The following is a 19,683-nucleotide window of genomic DNA, read 5'->3' as shown; positions in this document are numbered from 1 at the left end:
TTATGATATAACGTACTTGGTCATGTCCAGCGCATAAATTTGTAAGTTATCTTTCATATTAAGTAGTCATCCATTTATTTCCATCTCATCAATCATGTTGATATGCGAAATAAAATAAAATTATAGATATCTCATCCATAACCTAGTTTATAATTTAGATTTCATAGCAAAGTTAATTAAATACTAAATTTCATATTGGTATCCACATTTTAGTAATGTTAATTAAATAACATATTTCATATTGGTATCCACGTACCGACAGAGTTAAGCAAATAACATATACCATGTACCCACAGAGTTAAGCAAATAACATATTTCTTATTGGTATTCATGTACCAGAAAAATAAAACTTCATTTTTAAATGTAATAATAAAAAATAATAGTCTTAAGTATCCAACTCAAAATAAAGTAAATATATACAAAATAAGGTTTTAAGTTCCTCAAAATCAACACAAGTTGGGGAATCTTTGACATATGGTCTTTATGTCTTCCCAGGTAGTCGATACAAGGCTATACTTGTCCCCCTGGACCTTAACTTGGTCTACCAGGGGATTCCTAAGCTGTCGAACCCTACGTTCCAGTATACGTAATGGTTCAACTGAAATGGTTTCCTCGTCCGATACTTACAGTTCCTTCCATTGAAGGTTATGATATGTGTTAGCTATGTAATGTCTTAATACAAACACATGATAAACATTATGAACTTTATGCAAGTGAGGTGGTAGTGCAGGTCGATAGGCGATAAGTCCAACATTTTCTAGGACTTTGAATGGCCCTATAAATCAAGGTGATAATTTTGTCCCTGTTCCAAACCGGATGGTTCTTTTGTTGGGTTTGATACGGATGAAAACTTGATCACCTACTTCATAATTCCTATCGATCCTGTGAGCATCGACATAACTTTATGTCTATCCTGTGCCTCATTTAACCATTGTCTAATTTGTTTCACCTGTTCTTCTATCTCTTGAATTAATTTCAATCCCGCTATCACTCAGTCCTCTAACCTATCCCAACTCAACGGTGTTCTGCAAGGCCTGTTGTACAGTGTTTCAAATGGAGGCATCTCGATTGAACTATGGTAACTGGTATTGCATGAAAATTCAACTAAGGGAAAGTACTTTTTCCAATGTGTTTCCTGGTCCATAACGTTCATCCTCAACATATCTTCTAGTATGTGCTTCCTCAAGTCTACCTCGATAGGTATGAGGGAAGAGATCCTTGGTCTTCTACTTATATCATCTGCCACTACATTCTCTTTTCATTTAATGTATGAAATTCCAAAGTCATACTCACTTAAGAATTTACTCCATCATCTTTGCCTAACATTCAAGTCCCTTTGGATAAACAAATATTGTAAAGTTTGGTGGTCGCTTTTGACCATAAAGCTTCTCCCTACAAGATAATGTCTCCATATCTTTAAAGCTATCACTACAGCGGCTACCTCTAAATCATGCGTGGCGTAAATTTCTTCATGAGGCTTTAATTTCCTTAAGGCATACGCTATTACTCCTCTGTCTTGCATCAATACTGCACCTAATCCTTGTTTGGATGCATCTGTACATACAGTATAGTCTTTGTCCATATCAGATACTCTCAAGATGGGTGCACTGGTCAACAATCTCTTAAGTTCAGAGAATGTAGTGTGACATTCCTCAGTCCATTCATATCTAACTCCTTTACACTGGAGGGTTGTGATAGGCTTTGCAATTTTTGAGAACCCTTCTACAAACCTTCGATAGTATCCGGCTAAACCCATAAAACTTCACACTTCATGTGCATTCTTTGGTATCGGCCATTCTATGATTTCTTTTACTTTCTCAGGATCTATTGAGATTCCTTCACCAGATATAATATGACCTAGGTAATGAATCTTTTTCTCAAATAAGGAACACTTGGATAACTTTCCATATAACTGGTGTTCCCTGAGGCAAGATAATACTATCCGCAAATGTTCTTCACGCTCTTTCTCATTTTTGGAGTATATGAGAATATCATCTAATAATGTGTGTACAAATTGGTCGAGATATTTGCGGAAAACACTATTCATAAGGTTCATGAATACTGTTGGTGCATTGGTCAACCCAAATGGTAACACTGTGAACACATAATGTCCGAAGCATGTTCGGAATGTAGTCTTAGAGATATCGCTTTCCTGAATTCTTAGTTGATAATAACAAAATCGTAGATCGATTTTTGAAACGACAGAAGCTCCTTTCATTTAGCCGAAGAGGTCATCAATTCGGGGCATTGGATACCTATTCTTTACTGTAGCTTGATTTAAGTCTTGATAGTCTATGCATAGTCGCAAGGAACCATCCTTTCTTTTGACAAAAATTACAGTTGGACCCCAAGGTGAGGTACTAGCTCGAATGTGTCCTATATCCAGTAGTTCCTTCAGCTGGATTTGTAGGGTGTTTTAGAAATTTGTTTTGTACCAGGTTTCAATTCTATTGTAAAATCAAGCTCCCTTTCAAGAGGTAATCTTGGTAGTTCCTTTAGAAAAACGTCCGAAAATTCAGATAACACCGGATATTGCTCTAAGAACGGTCCTTTCTCCTTACTTACTTCCTGAACTGCGTATAGTCGACATCATTTCCTTAAGCAACACTTCATTTGCATTGTTGAGATGAAGCGTAAAGATACCTTTATCTTGATACCTTGGATTTGGATCATCTCTCCTTTGTCATTTATGCAGAGAATTATTTTCCCATAATAGTCTACCCAAGCTTGATGAGTTTCTAACCAATCCATCCCTATGACGAGGTCATAAGTTCCTAGGGTTGTGACATATACTTTTAACTTAATCGAAGAGATCCGTAGATCAACTTTGCATTCCTCAACACTCAAATCTACAAATTGAAGTTCTCCTTAAGCCATTTCCACCTGTCTGAAATCGTTTTGCTTGCAGGTTGTCAACCCACATTCTTTTAATGCATACGATCAAACGAAACTATCAATAGCACAAGTATCAAATAAGATTTTAAGTCCTAAGCCATTAATAGTACCTGGGGACTCCACTACAGTGGGTTGATGTTCTGCCTGGTTGTTGTTGACCACAGCATGGATTCTATGATTGCCTTAGTTATTTGATGATGGTTCTTTTCCTGCTCTATACATTACATTTAATGAGGCTTCTGAACAATCACACTGAAAATGTGGTCCTCCACATCCACAACAATTAACTTGGAATGATACCCTTAAGTCAGATTGTGAGTTTCTAGAAAAGGATCTCCGTCCTCTTGTGCTACTTCCTCTCACGCTTCTCTCTATTAGTAGCTCCTTGAGATTTCAACTGACTTGTGTTTGACGATTCAATAGCTATAGTATTAACTGCCATGGGAGCTCTTTTTCATACTCCTCTTAGGGTAAATCTATTACCATAAGGAGGTGGTCACAAATTATTCCCCCTAAACAAGTTCCAGGGAGTCTTCCCTGGAATTCTTGGTTGTGGGGGTCTTGTCAGTCTGACATCCCTTTTTATCCCCAGATGCTCCTCTGCATAACGGGCACATTCAACTGCCTCAGCTACTGATGATGGCTTCCACATTCTATCCATGGCCCTGATTCAAGGAATTAATATATATACGAAACTGTTATGAAACCAGCTCACAAAAAGATAGAAAAGAGAGATCCACGCCTTAGAATTCAGCCTCTTCGAGGGGGCAACCTCCTTTACATTACATAAATGAACAATTCTTGGATGATACAAATGAAAATACCTCCCTTCTATATATAGGAGTCTAAGTGGTCCCAATACAATCAAAGCCTACATAACAATAATATTGTAGGGCACAACAATAACAATAGTGGGCTTCTATGTGGCACAATAGTAACAATATGGGCACTACATGGGTACATCAATATAATAAGTGGGTTGTACTAATAACAATAAGGGGTTACACTAGTAGTATAGGGGCCTAACATGCCCCTCTCCTTCAAAAAGAGTTGTCCTCAACGCTTGAGTAGTTCTTGATGCTTCTGTATAAGATTCTTGTCCTCCCATGTGGAATCTTCAGCGGGTAAGTTCTTCCACTTGATGAGATGCTCTGAAATTGATCAATTTCGTAGTTGTCGGGTTCTTTTTTCTGTGACTGCTCCTGGTTCCAATATGATTTTTCTTTCCTCTTCAATTTCTGGCAATATTGTTTGAATTGGGATCTTTTGCAACTTTTGAATAAGTGGCCATACTTCTTCGTCCTTCTTCCATTCATCCCTTGCTTCGTTTATCCAATCTGGTTGGATAATATAAATAGCACAAAACAATGCTTCCACATCCTCATCCTTGAAGAGTCTTCCCATTCAGTAAGGTCGCCATTTTTTAAGTGCATGTAGTATTGCCAACATTTCCTTCTCATAAATAGCTTGCTTGAGATGTAGCAGTAAAAATACCCAATCACCTACATCAAAACATTTTTCACTACGATGTTGATCTACCTGTTGTTTCGTTTGATTTTGCACTGAAGTGGCGTTATCCTTTAAAAGTTGGAGAACTTGTTGTTGATGCTCGATGTGATCCTTCACTGCTTGAACCTTTTTCTTCTTGATATGTCCTTCTATCTCTAGAGTTTGAGGAGTGGTAATTTCTTCCAATCCTTTACAAGATGTGGTCGGATTCATTTCTTGATGCTCGATGTGGTCTTTCACTACTTGAACATTTTTCTTCTTGATATGTCCTTCTATCTTGATAGTTTGAGGAGTGGTAATTTCGAACAATGAATTACAAGATATGGTTGGATTCATTTCTTCTTTCTCGATGTGATCTTTCACTTCTTGCACCTTTTTCTTCTTGATATGTCCTTCTATCTTGAGAGTTTGAGGAGTGGTAATTCTTGCCAATGCTTTACAAGATATCATCTGATTCATTTCTTCTTTCTCTGGGGTGGGGTCCCGGCGTATATCTTCTTCTTTTGTTGTTTCTTGATCCTTTTCTTCCTCCTCTTCATATTCTATGTAAAATAATTTCTTCTCAGCACACTTATGACCTTTAGTGCATTTTCTATCACAATTGCAACAAAGCCCTTTTGCTCTTTTTTCTTCCAATTGTTGCGGTGTCAACCTTGTAGGTTGTGGAAGACTATGTGCAACAACACTTCCATCTTTATAGTTGTGAATGGTATGCTTCCTAGTTGCCATAATTTTGCTTTCCATTTTTCTTGCTAACCTGAATGCCTTCTCTAATGAATCAGGTTCCCAAAGGCGCACATCATGTTGGATATTATCCTTTAAAGACCCTATGAACACATCAATCCTATGCTCCTCTGGAATATCTTTTATCCTTATGTTCAATTTTTGGAACTCCTCAATGTGCTCCATTATTGAACCCTTTTGTTTGAGATTCATCAATTGGCTAAAAAAAGTGTTGCTTTCTGTATCCTCATAATGTGCTATCAATTCTTCCGTAAAAATTGCCCAAGTGATAAATTGTTTACGAGAACAAAGCCATTGATACCATACAAACTGATTTGGTTCCAAATATAAAGTTGCCATACGTACCTTTTGTGTGTTTTGCACATTATTGAGATCGAAGAATTGCTCCATCTGTAATATCCATGTGGCGGGATCCTTGCCATCAAACTTCCTCATATCGATTTTTGGAACATGATGAGTCTTCGATCCAACATTAGCGTCTATGGTATCATGATTAACATTTCTTTTGTTCTCATCATGAGTTTCCTTTACTACCTTTTCACCATTAGTGACACTTTCTTGTAGCAACTTCTTCAATTCTTCCATATCTGTCTTCAAATCTGCCATGTCTCTCTTCAAATCTGTCTTCAAATCTATCTTCAAATCTGCCATGTCTCTCTTCAAATCTGTCTTTGAATCATCCATCTTAGCTTCCATGCCCTTTATCTTATATTCCACGCCACTTATCTTAGCTTCTGTTAGCTTTTGTGATCGTGACATTTGTTGCACTTGTTCTTGTAATTTTGATATATCACGTAGCGTTTCTTCTTCTTCTTCTTCATGAGTCATGCTAGAGCTTTTAGGTTCATTACTAGGTGTTTGCATTTTCTTTTCTTGGGGCATCAGTTACCAATAATAATTCTTTACTATGCCCTTTGAATTCCTTTAAACCAAGCTTACACAAAAATTTAAAAAAAAACTACACACCTTTTTTTTCACTTTATAGAAGCCTGATATTGAATCTGATGTGTCTCTGTAATTTCGAATCATCCAGTTTTGAAATTGCTACCTGCAGTAGCCTTCTGCGTCCTCTTTCCAATGCCACAAGTCTGAGCCAAATTGGATTCTCCAAGGAAGAGTTATGTGAAATCTCCCACAGTGACTTGCTTTTAGACTGGTTCAGTAGAGCGAACTTGTACGACGTGCCACGAGCCACTGTTTCAACCTTTGAATCTAAAACACACATACAAGAAACTACAGTCCGTCCTCTTTCTGCACCTTTTTACGAAATTTCAATCCGATCCTCAGAGAGAGAGTTATGACGATTTTCCCCAGGTCACCTGTTTTGAATGTAATTCAAGAGTCTGCAAAAAGGCCAACTTCCTTAGATCATATCTCCGAAAATATCGCGCGAAAATCTCTGAAATTCGGACCCAAGGTTCAGCGCCAATTCTTCTCAAATGGGTTTTTTTTTGCGACTTCTGAAACGTCACAGAAAAAAAGTTATAGCGAAAATGCCACGATGACCTGTTTGGAGCAGCGAAACCCTAGAATCCAAAGCTCTGATACCAAATGTTATGAAACCAGCTCACAAAAAGATAGAAAAGAGAGATCCACGCCTTAGAATTCAGCCTCTTCGAGGGGGCAACCTCCTTTACATTACATAAATGAACAATTCTTGGATGATACAAATGAAAATACCTCCTTTCTATATATAGGAGTCTAAGTGGTCCCAATACAATCAAAGCCTACATAACAATAATATTGTAGGGCACAACAATAACAATAGTGGGCTTCTATGTGGCACAATAGTAACAATATGGGCACTACATGGGTACATCAATATAATAAGTGGGTTGTACTAATAACAATAAGGGGTTACACTAGTAGTATAGGGGCCTAACAGAAACACTCAGTGTGACGTTTGTCAGTATCTAGATAAGGAACATATTTCACAAGCTCCATAAACCTTCTCATATTCCTCCATTGTTTTGTTACCTTGCACTAACATATGGATGGCTCCAGCGTGCTGCTCTTGAAAGTAAGGTGGCAAGTATTTTACACGGAATCTTCCTCGAACAATTCCTAGCAAACATTCTCTGATGTGAGATGTAATTGCTTTTTTAGATTTCCCCACCAAATCAAAGCACTTTCTCTATGCTGAAATATAGCGATCTTTCTCTTAGAGGTAGAAGAATATTCTCTTAGTGCGAAACACCTTGTCATTCCTTGTCCTAATGTATGGTGTTCTATCCTGATGCGTAATAATACTTATCAAAATGCATGGGTCTTCTTAGACTGATATATATTTTAAATAATAAAATTATTTTATTATTATTGTTAACATTTATTAATAAAGTTTATAAAGTTTTCTAACTATCTAATTAAACAACTATACAATATATTTACTAATCGTCTTGAAAATCCCTAATTATGCTCACCAAATATCATTCACCAAATATCTTCTTAGATATTGCTAATCACAAAATTTCTTAACATATTTAAATTACGAAATGTATTAAAATAAATTTTAAATTACAATATTGAATTAGGTGATTGCATGACAAAATTATAAAATATAATAACAACCAATAAAATGTTATAAAAATATAACAATATCCCTTTCATAGGCACAAGTACATTCAATTAATATTATTATGAACCTTATGAATATTAATATAAATGATGTTTTAGAGGGGAAACTAAGGGTCATTATAATTTCAACATGTTAATCGTATATATAGAAACATTTTTTTTTTAAAGTAACTTCAGATGTAAAGGTTAACTTATTAACACTCACCTATCAAAATATATATATATATTATAATCTCTGCACTAAAATCAGTTCTCTATAAACAATATTCTAAGCAAAACTTCGGTCACATTGTTTTGGGCCAACGTTTCTCACAGATTTTCTTTCAGGCGAAGTTTTCTTTCAGTGAGGCCTCTCATGATCCAGAAATACAATTATTTATACATACATTCACAATTTTTATGAGGAGTTCAAGTTGGCTACTATTCTGAACAGTGAAAAATTGAAAATGTCTTTTTCTTGCACTGCAATTTTCAATGCCAATGTGATGTCTTCTAGCGACTAAGAAAGGCAATGCGGTCTTAGACAAGTGGCTTCCAGACGACATAAAGTCACATTACCATGTTTTACATATAGGGGATAATATCTTTCATGCCACGCTAAATCAGACAAATGCTGGTGAAAATAACAAGAAGTTTTATGTCATTCAAACAATAGACATTGATATTGGAGGAAAATATATGGTGTACAATTGCTGGGGCAGAGTTGGTGTTAAGGGTTAAGATAAACTTTTTGGTCCTTTTGTATCACGTGTTGAAGCAATTTCAGAATTTGAAACTAAGTTCTTTGACAAAACCAAGAACCAATGGTGCAATCAACACACTTTCATTCCTTACCCAAAAAGAATACTTGGCTAGAAATGGATTATGAGGGAGATAAATCATGTGAACAAGAACAAAAGAAGGAAATTGACTCATTGTTAAGCCCCAACCTCGACAAAGTAAGTTGGATAATCGCTTAGCACAATTTATCTCTCTCATATGCAATGTGTGCATGATGGAACAACAAATGCTGGAGATTGGATATAATGTTGAGAAGCTACCTCTTGGAAAATTGAGCAAGTCCACTATCTTACAGGGTTACGAAGTGTTGAAAAGGATTAGCATTGCAATTGAACAGCGAGATGGAAATTGTCTTAATAATTATTTAATTTCTTCAATATCTCATTTCAGGTTGATGACCATGACCCCTCAAATTACTCAATTATTGTGGTCCTTCGTTGTCTTGTTAAAAGCGCGAGCGGGATTAAATCGGCGCCGGGAATGAAGCGGAAAAAATCGGAAAAAGCGGGAAAAAAGCGTTTGGTACAAAAATATTCATTTTTTTTCATTTTTTTTTAATTTTCATTATAAATCGCGCTGCCAGGGACCCCTGAGCTTTTTTACGAAAAAAGCGCGCTTTTTTCAAAAAAGCGCGCTTTTTTCAAAAAAAACGGCAAAAAAAAATTTAGGCGCTTTTTTCCCATAAAAAGCGCGATTAAATCGGCTTAAGGAAAAAAGCGCGCTTTTTCAAAAAAGCGCGATTTAATCGCGCTTTTTCAAAAAAGCGCGATTTAATCGCGCTTTTTCAAAAAAGCGCGATTAAATCAAAAAAGCGCGCTTTTTTCAAAAAAAAACGGCAAAAAAAATTTAGGCGCTTTTTTCCCATAAAAAGCGCGATTAAATCGGCTTAAGGAAAAAAGCGCGCTTTTTCAAAAAAGCGCGATTTAATCGCGCTTTTTCAAAAAAGCGCGATTTAATCGCGCTTTTAACAACACTGGTCTATATAATATTAATAAATGGTTATTGTGACAAGTATGTTGATTATAGTCCATCTGATAGCAGCAGAAGCTATAATTTCTTTTTCTCCTTCAAATTCCAAGCTAGCTGAAAGCCTTCCTCATGGTATGCCTCGAGATCCACGCGCATACATATTACAGTGTACACATGTTTCCTTCTTCTCTGTGGAACACCCTCTTCCCAAATTAGTTCAAACCCCTTTCTTATAAACCTGAACTTAATATATAATTTTATACGTTGCGGGGTCCCACCAGACATGCCAGAGTCGGTTTCCAATTGACTGTGCAGGTCGGCGTCGGAGCTCTCTCTCTCCATGACATTTCCCACCATAGGACTGACTGCACCAAAGCCCGACTAGGCCGTAAAGGAAACAAAGTACTTGAACAACTGAGCAGGTGATTTCATCATCAACACACCACAAAAGTGAAGGGGAAGCTAGAAATGGTTGAGGCATTGGGTGAAATTGAACTTGCAGCAAAGTTATTGAAGGATTATATTGAAGAAGAGGAAGATCCTCTATATTCTCATTATAAACAACTTCGTTTATGAGTGTTGTGTCGGAACAATAGATGAAATAATCCCCAACTAATCGAATTAAATCTCACTACAATTGATAAAACAATTATTTCAAAACAATCCCAATTATTCCATTTAACAGCAGATGCAGATGTATAAACATGAGAAATTGGAGAATCAGTAGCGATTAAGCTTCAGGATGACGTCTAGAAATGGGCCACCATATAGGGGAAACAATGCAAACACAAGCCATAAAATGTCATTAACAATGATCATGTAGAAAAACACCTTAGGACTAAATTCACAAGGACATTTACAGAGAAGTTAAGAGAAATACTGATCTATGGCATAAATGTCCAGATTCGCAAATTTGTAGACATCTAAATAGACACAGATTGTGTAGGGAAGGGCAGTCAGACATGTGACAGAGCTTTGCAGAAGCAGAATTGTTGAATACACTGATGTCAAGGAAAACCTAGCTTGTTGCATATAGCTTGATTTGAAATGGAGGAAAACTCAGATTGGTAACCATAATTTCTACTGCTAAGAGACAAGTTACTGAAGACATTGTCAAAGATGTGGAAGACAAATTTCAGTTTTTCAGACCAGCTTTCTTATACAGTGGAAGCAAAGGCTAGATTTAATGGCGCAATTTTATAACCAATTTTTGTTTTGCCCTAAGGTCCCCAAGGGTTTGAGACAAGCTCTGAATCCAGTGTGTGAAGCCCTAATTTGGGAAAATGAAGGAAAATTTAACAAAATCGATGCTCAGAGTCAAGACAGTGATATTTAAAACAGAATTTATCAATTTAATACACAGATATATACCTGTATTCCATGTTTGAAGTCGATCCTAAGATGTTGTGGCTCCAAATTCACTCCTGTTACCAAAATGACCAAATCCTCCCTGCCAAACTGGGCACAACCTCGGTACCCAGCTCCAGAGTACTTCAAAATTGCAACACTCTGGCCCCCGTGCCCAAAAGCTTCAAGAACAACCAAGGCTTGGTTTCCTTCTATGAGTGACTCTCTTCAAAAATTCCTACTGTGCAATAAAATTTCTTCAAGGGTCAAGAACCCCTCAGAACCAAGGAAAAACGTTCCTTTAACTCCAGAGAATACTAACAGCTGCCTCCCCTGTAACAAACCCCCACCTCTCTTCTTATACACCAATCCTTCCACCGCCCTCTTCTTCACCATCTCAAGGTCTTCATTAAATAATTTATGTTCTTGATGGTTCTTTGTCGGTCACATGTGGAGCAGATTTCAGCTTCCACCTTGCTCGGTCACAATTTGAGTGATGGACTTAGCTTATATAGTTTATGAGAATCATAGTTATATATATATATAGCCTTTTAATGTTTTTCTGTTTTATTGATCTTATATTTTATTACAATTTATTTATTAAGTTAATTTACTTATAATTTTTTTGAGGTTGTTTTGGATTTAGAAAAGATAGTGTCATATGTCCTTTCCCATTATTCTTATTTAGTTTCTTTTAATGAATATATATATATATATAAGTTCTACTTTATTTAGTTATTAAAATTCCCTTTTATGTTATATACAGTGATGTGTTGTGAGACAGATGGGTTCGACGGGTGAAACCCACGAGGTCAAGGTTCAAATCACATTGAGTATATTGTCCTGCTATGGTGTGCAGCTCAAGGAGTAGACTCCCCACTAGCTGGAGTCTCGGCTCTTGCCAAAATCATAAGAAATTAGTATATCTGGCTTGCAGGTTGTTGGATGTACTCTTGGTGTTATAGTGGCAGCTACGAGAATTGATCTCGGGTCTTCCTTAGATTAGGTCTGGCAGTTACCGATTCACCACATTGTTAAAAAAAAAAGTCCCTTTTATTTTGTATAACCATTATATTAATTTTATTATTGGAAACATCTTTTATGATCATGGTATGCCTATCAAGTACTTTATTTGATATAATCATTATATTCTGATGTGCTAGATATTTACTTCAAAACCAATTCATTATCTTATATTAGCTAGTATGTATACTAGTGCAGTGCATGTGATGCATGCATATGTAGCTATCATATGCATGCTAATATTCATATTCTATTATAATTGTAGGTGGGTTATTACAGATTCACACCCTTTGAAATCCTTTGTTGTCAACTCCCTCTCACAAGGAGTTTCTTTCTCCATTTATTGGATCAAAGAATTTCAGCAATACAACTCTGATACCGTGTTAAATTTTCTAATGTATGATGGCATATCTGCATGTAAAGATTTTAGCCAATAGCTGATACTAAAAACATCAAGAAATAATCATTAATACTTCAAAAATTGAAAACTAAATGCATAAGAGTATAGATCAGGTGTGTAAGCACTGCATATTAGAATTTTATATCAACTGGTGTTGATGGCGTGTGGATCTAACAAATAGTAAATACTATATCTGCAAATCAGAACCAGCAAGCTAGAACTTTGTAGCAGCAATCACATAACTTCATATTAACATTAAAAGCACAAATGCAATGACTATTTTGCTAATGTGCCCTCCACCTCTCTCATTACAGAATAAAAGGCATCCATGCATGCAAAAATGTCCAAGAATAAAAAAGAGTAAGTCCCCAGGTAATGACTCCCAAGAAAAGGTAGACACATGCCAGCACACCATGAGCACACTCCTCCATATGGTGGCAACATGCCAACACACTCATCTATGCATGTGAACCACACGTGCCAAGAATAGGTCGACATATGCCAAGCATACTCCTCTATGTGGTGAACATACACCAACACATGCCCAGCGCTTAACTAATTATTTAAATGCAAATAACACATTGATGGCTAATCACTAGTCAACCAATGTACTCTAGTTCAAAATCAGATCTGCTAAACAAGGAAAGTCCCTAAAAATAGGAAATACAGAGAATAATGATTAAAGAAGAACACGCTCACAGAAAAAGAAAAACTAAAAGCAAACCAAGTTTTCATTTCACTTAGTGAAGCCATTAATCTATTATAAACAGAATAATTGTCAAATTCCTTTCATAGCAAATGTGCAAGCAATGTCATGTAAATGTATTTCTAATGATATGTAAAGCAAATCAACTTTTGGCCATACCAAGGCCTACTATTAAAACAAAATTATATGAAAAATACCCACCACAGATGTGACTCCTGAAGTTTGCAAACTGTTAGAAAGAGTTTCCTGCAAAGAAGAGAGACGTGAAAAATATCAGAGGCCCAAACAGGTCTTCCGTACACTGTTAACCTCCTTTAAAAACAAACCAAACAAGAAACTGAACCAGTGTGATTTATCTGTCTCTAATAATAGGAATATGTCTCCAACATGCAATAATCATCCATTGAAGCCTATCAAGTTTTTAGGTCAGAAGCAAAAAATAAAAATAAACGCAGAAAAGTCCTCCCTTGGAATCAAAGGTAATCCAGCATAGAAGCCAAAATTAATATCTTAGTTGTAAGCTGCCTACAGTGATCAAGATGATGCATATAAAACAGTGAAACATGAATCTCCGATCACTCGCGATTAATCACGAGTCAAACTCTACTCTTCCCTCAAACGATCCAATTCAACTATGGGCGAGTCAAACTTGCATTGACCGTGTTTGAATCATGGTCATGTGAGTTTCACTTGAGACTCACCGATTAATTGCGATTTAGGCGACTGAGGTGATTTTCAACCCTCAACTCAAGGGGCACAGGTTTTAACTTTTAGGGTTCCTGCATTTTTCGCTGCGTAGTTTAGTTAGGTTAAAAATTAAAAGTCAGTCTGTAATTGACTTTTCTCACTACTCAGGCCTACAACTCATACGTCGAGAAGGTAATAGAGGCATGGTTTCAGTTTCAATTTACTCCACGTAATAGAGTCGTAGTGTAATAGAGGCGCAGTGTGCAGTGTGCTCCATTGTAGCTTCAGCATGTGCTTGGTCAGAGATTTCAGTAGCAAACCATTATCGTATCATTTTAGCAGCAATCAACAGATTTCAGTTACTGTTGTTTTACTGATTAGTATGCAGTATTTTATAAACTTTTAGAAGCAGGTGCTTCTGGTTCGATGTAATCACAGGTTAGGAGTCAAGAACCAATACTTTGGATCATGTTTGGACTCATAACATATATGAGATAGTTATTCATTCATGATATTTTGGACATCTATTGATATAATGCATTGTTTGGACATGGCTTTACTGAATATCAATGAAAAATGTTTTGTTTTGTTTTGTTTTGTGTGTGTGTGTGTGTTTTTATTTTATTTTTTTTCAATATATGTGTATATCTTAAATTATTGAATTAACCGATTTTTCCCCATTTTTCCCCGATCAGATTAAAACTCTTCGCTCTTTTGCCTCGCTGATTTATTGCCGATTCCGAGTCTGGTAACATTGATATAAAATGATTTCATACATGAGCTAGAATCATTACTTCAGCAGAACTGTATTAAGTAAAAAAATATCATTAAAAAACGTTTCTCTTTATTTTATTTACCTCTCTAGACACTCTTTATGCAAACGATGATCTGACAAGTCTCAATAAAGACAATATCACCATAAAGGACAACCCATTGACACATTACCCCAATATGAACTGCAATATCAGCGCATAGAACTATTTCAGCACTGACTTCTGTTACTAATCAGCACCCTACAACCTAGAACATCCCATACGTTGCATAGTCATGGAATACAATATTAATTCATAAGAAAAGGGACAAGGCTATATTTTTTTGCCAAGGAAAACTTCATGGAGAAACCCAAGGAATGCTTCCCCACATTTGTCGATAGAAAACCTAGTAAATCTGTTAGTGTAGACCAGTGTGCCTCACCCAAGGGGATTCAAACTTGACACCTGCTGGCATAGGACAAGGCAAAATAGTCCAGGAATATAATAACAATTAATAAATAGTAAATACTGATGATACAAGGAATTGTGTGATATGCAGCCAAGAAAACTGGAATATTTATAGCACACAGGAGACTATTCTGAAGTATATGACCCCACATAAAAACTATCAATATGATTAAATAAGAATTAAGTATATTGCATCCCCTCCCATCTAGAAAATCTTCATCCTTGAAGCACATCAAGAAACAAAAAGAAAGCAGTGTCAAAGCTCCAAACAATACTTGTGCATTGTTCACGCATCAACCCATCTTAGGTCAACTTTTATCAGAAATATAAAATGTTGATAAGATTCTCAAATGGAACTTCTCTTATTATGACTTGAATGTGAAAATTTCTATTTTCTAATCCTATAGCAACCCCTACTGCAGCAAATCTGAATCTACTTCACCTGCTTGATTTTCAAATTACATTCATCAAGTTATTCTTATGAATACTGAAGCAAATTATTTCTGCAGCCTACACTTAATTAAATATTTGATCTCATCAAACAGAAAACAGAGCAAAGAACAAGATACATAGGACACACTTAGTTTTGGACACAATAGTTCCCGGAAAAACACAATGCGGAAAAACCGGTGCAGCAGTGCTCAGGGTTTATTATTATGCAGGAGAAAAATCTGAATACAAATCTAGGATGCTCATCTAGCAATCATTTACAGAGAAAAATACTGCCGGAAAATCTAAGTGAGTTTTACCTCACTTCACTCGGCAGAATTCTGGCTGATCCGGCACAAGACTGGTTAACCCCGGCTATTTCTGCGTTGGCTCTGCATCATCCTTGTGTCACCTTCTCTGCATCAGCTCTCCCAATTGTTCCGGTAGTTCTGGATTCTACATGACAGGCAGCTTTTCCGCGTCAGCTCTCTCAGCTGTTCCAGCAGTTCTTGGCAGTTCCCGACAATTCTAGATTCTACGTAACAAGCAGCTTTTTTGCGTTATCTCTCCCGGCTACTGCGTTGCCTCTGCGTCAGCTCTCACTGTCAGTATTCTCAGGAAAGTCCTTCTTCCGGATTCTCTCTGCCCCTCAACTGCAAGATCTCCCCAATCAATTTTCCTCCTAAGAACTTCTCACCTCAGAAAATCGATTTCCTCAATCTCTCTGTGTGTTTCCAAATGAACCCCAAGCCTCCATTTTATACCTTTCCTGTTGAGTCTTCAACGGTCGAGATTAAGTCTCTAATCAATGGCTAAGATTAAAACATGACTTGATCCGCCTTCTAGATCATTCTCACCCATATTTTGATTAATATCCATTACTATTTTAATTTCCCTAAGTTTAGACTTAGGAACTCCATTAAAAATATTGATTATTTTAATAAAATACAATCCAGGTGGAATATCCCCAAAGGGTTTATGGGTTCTTTAGAACTCATGTGCCTTAGCCTCTCCACCAATTTTCAATGCTAGAGCACTTTCGATGCTACCAAAAAATAACACTCCCTCTTAGCGAGGAAAGTGCTCTAGCAACAATGTCCACCTACATGCTGCTCTATTTCTGAAGCACCCCTTTTCTGCACTGCAGCTGCCACCAACACTGTGCTCCTGTTGCAACTGTACTATTACCCATGCAATGCCACTACCACTGCTGCATCTGTACTACAGCTCCCTCTCAAATGCTGCATTTGCTATGCTGCTAGCACTGCAACTCAGTTACTGAGAAAAGCAACTGAAAAACATCCAAAATTAGTTGAACTTAACTGTGTTCAACATAATACAATGAATGTTGGAATCTGACTACTGCTGCCCTTTGAATCTTCTGCACTGGTGCTGACCTCTGCACTAATGCCAACCTTGCACTGCCATGATCAGTTTCTGGTTCCAAGCAACTGCATTTGTCCTCCAAACACTCCACTCCATCATTTGACACTAAGTCCATCTCGCTACTGCTGAATCTTGGGCTCCCATAGCAAGGAATTGATCCAAGAGGTGGACTCCTCAAGGATCTTGCCCACATGTAGTCCTCCCGACTACAGCGCAATGTCACCACATTTCCCTCCTGGAGATGTGTGGGCACTCATGGCATATTCTTCCTCGTTTATCTTCGCGGCTACAACCTTTGGATCATGCTTCTCATCCTTATCCTTTTTCTTCAAAGGACCCACCTCGCCACATCTGAAACATTTCACCTTTGGAATGCCCTTCTTCTGCTTCTGCTTATGTTGTCCCTTCGATGCCAGAGTTGTGTTCTCCTCCTCCTCTGTCTTTGTGCCACTCCCACTGTTGCCACTAAGGTTGACCTTCACCAGGTCCCTCCTTAATTGCTCTTGTTGAAGCGCTGCCCACATCTCCTCCCGTGAAGGTAGTTTTCTCTGCCCAATCTGCTTTGGACGAAAACTTGCCATTCATCTGAGACTCCATTCAGGATTATCCTCACCATCGCGATTGGCTAAGGAGTGGACCCCATTGCAACAAGCTAGTCTCTAATGTCCTGAAGACGTTGACGTTAGAGGTTCACCCCTTCTCCTTTCTGCATCAAAGTCCGCTGCAACTTCTGCTCTAAATACATCTTCCGCTATTAGGAAGACCCTTCATACAAAGAAGACAAGGCTTCCCACATCTCTTGGGCTATATCCTTGCCCTGCAAGTGTGATACCACATGATCTCGAACTCCATCGAGAATGAGCCTCTTCGCCTTCCCCTACTCCGCTTTGTATTTCTTCTTTTGATCGTTGTCAGTAGGAACAACTACAACACTATTGGCGTAGGCCTCGAGATCATATTCTTTCAGAACAACTAAGATTTTGGCCTTCCATATGACATAGTTGGAAGCACCTTCCAACCTGTCCTGATCTCTGACCCCATGTGATGCCATCTCACCCAATTGTCGACCTAACTCCTCTAGTCACTGCTTAGCACTCCTCAGCTGCTCAACAAGTGAGAAATTCGAACTTTCTGGCAGAAAGTTCTCTGAGGAGAAAATTCCCCCCCATGTGTCTTCGTTCTTTTCCAACGTATTTATGCCCCGGCAAAAACTGCACCCTTCAAGCACCGCGTTGAGGCTCTGGAAATCGTACCTCTGTCTTCTCACTCAAAGAGAGATTTCTTCGGATCTGCTTCTCAACAAGGACTACGCAATCCCCTCAAGGGGATTTGAATTGCTGCCAAGTGCAGCTTTCGGCCTCACTACTCAGCACTAGATCTGCTCTTCCTGTTTCAAAATCAATGCTCTCATACCATGTGAAAATTCCTCTAGGAACCCCTACTGCAGCAAATCTGAATCTACTTCACCTAGTTGATTTTCAAATTACATTCATCAAGTTATTCTTCTGAATCATGAAGCAAATTACTTCTGGAGCCTACACAATTAAATATTTGATCTCATCAAACAGAAAACAGTGCAAAGAACAAGATACATAGGACACACCTATTTTTGGACACAATAGTCCTTGGAAAAACCCAATGCAGGAAAACCGGTGCAGCAGTTCTGAGGGTTTATTATTATGCAGGATAAATATCTGAATACAAATCTAGGATGCTCATCGAGCAATCCTTTACAGAGAAAAATATTGACAGAAAATCTTAGTGAGTTTTACCTCACTTCACCCGGCAGAATTCCGGCTGATCCGACACAAGACTGGCTAACCCCGGCTATTTCTGAGTTGGCTCTGCAACAGCCCTGCATCACCTTCTCTTCCCTCTGCGGCAGCTCTCCCAATTGTTCCAGTTGTTCCGACAGTTCTGGATTCGATGTGACAGACAGCTTTTCTACTTCAGCTTTCCCGGCTGTTCCGGCAATTCTCAACAGTTACGATAGTTTTGGAATCTGCATGACAGGTTTCTTTTCTACGTCAGCTCTCCCGACTACTACACTGCCTTTGCATCAGCTCTCTCCGCCTCTCTGTCAGTATTCTCCAAAAAGTCCTTCCAAATTCCCTTTTCCCCTCAACCGCAAGATCTCCCCAATCGATTTAACTCCTGAGACCTTCTCACATCAGAAAATCTATTTCCTCAATCTCTCCGTGTGTTTCCAAATGAACCCCAAGCCTCCATTGTATACTTTTCCTGATGAGTCTTCAACAACCGAGATTAAGTCTCTAATCAACGGCTAAGATTAAAACATGACTTGATCCGCCTTCTAGATCATTCTCACCTATATTTTGATTAATACCCATTAATATTTTAATTCCCCTTAAGTTTAGACATAGGAACTCCATTAAAAATATTAGTTATTTTAATAAAAAACAATCCGGATAGAATTTCACCAAATGGTTTTTGGGTTCTTTAGAACTCATGTGCCTTAGCCTCTCCACCAATTTTCAAGGCTAGAGCACTTTCGATGCTACCAAAAACTAACATTGATGTATGTCTTTAGAAAGAAGTACTAGAATTTTGGTTCTTTAGAACAAAAATAATTCTCAACTTTGTTGTAGCAATGATAATGTTGGTAAGTTGACTAACATAAGTAACAAGACACATCCAAACAACTCCCATGTCACATATCCTACATGTTGAACACAGATACATGAGGGCACATGTTTGACATGTGTTTGCCATGTGTTCTGTGAACATGATACGTCCCACACACATGTTTGACACATGCCCTCACTATGTCCCCCGTAAAAGATTCCTTTTCATTTTAGCTCGTTCCATCCAACAGGTTGGAGGTTTGGGATGTTTTGGAGTGTAGTTGAGGGTTATTTTGTAGTGTTGGAAGGAATACAAAGTGCTGGGTAGTGGAATTGTCCACCAATTTTCAAACTTCTTCCTACAGAAGAACATTTTCTTCCTCATTTCACAAAAATCATGAGACAACGATCAAGGGCAATTAGAAAAGG

General features: G+C 37.7%; 1 protein-coding gene across 1 annotated transcript in view; it reads right to left on the bottom strand.

Annotated features, from left to right (window-relative positions):
* Positions 1-19,683, bottom strand: part of LOC149254923 (thioredoxin-1-like) — a 239,112-nt gene that overhangs the window by 25,364 nt on the left and 194,065 nt on the right. Inside the window, exon 5 of the mRNA XM_089457144.1 lies at positions 13,149-13,193. Coding sequence (XP_089313270.1) covers positions 13,149-13,193 — 45 coding nt within the window. The remainder of the gene's footprint in view (positions 1-13,148; positions 13,194-19,683) is intronic.

This window comes from Pinus tabuliformis, chromosome 7 (assembly GCF_031772625.1).
Source record: "Pinus tabuliformis cultivar Carrire ecotype Pingquan chromosome 7, CPIR1, whole genome shotgun sequence".
In the NCBI taxonomy this organism is placed as follows: Eukaryota; Viridiplantae; Streptophyta; class Pinopsida; order Pinales; family Pinaceae; genus Pinus; species Pinus tabuliformis.
The sequence above is the reverse complement of the archived record's forward strand: the minus strand, read 5'-3'. Positions and strand labels throughout refer to the sequence as shown.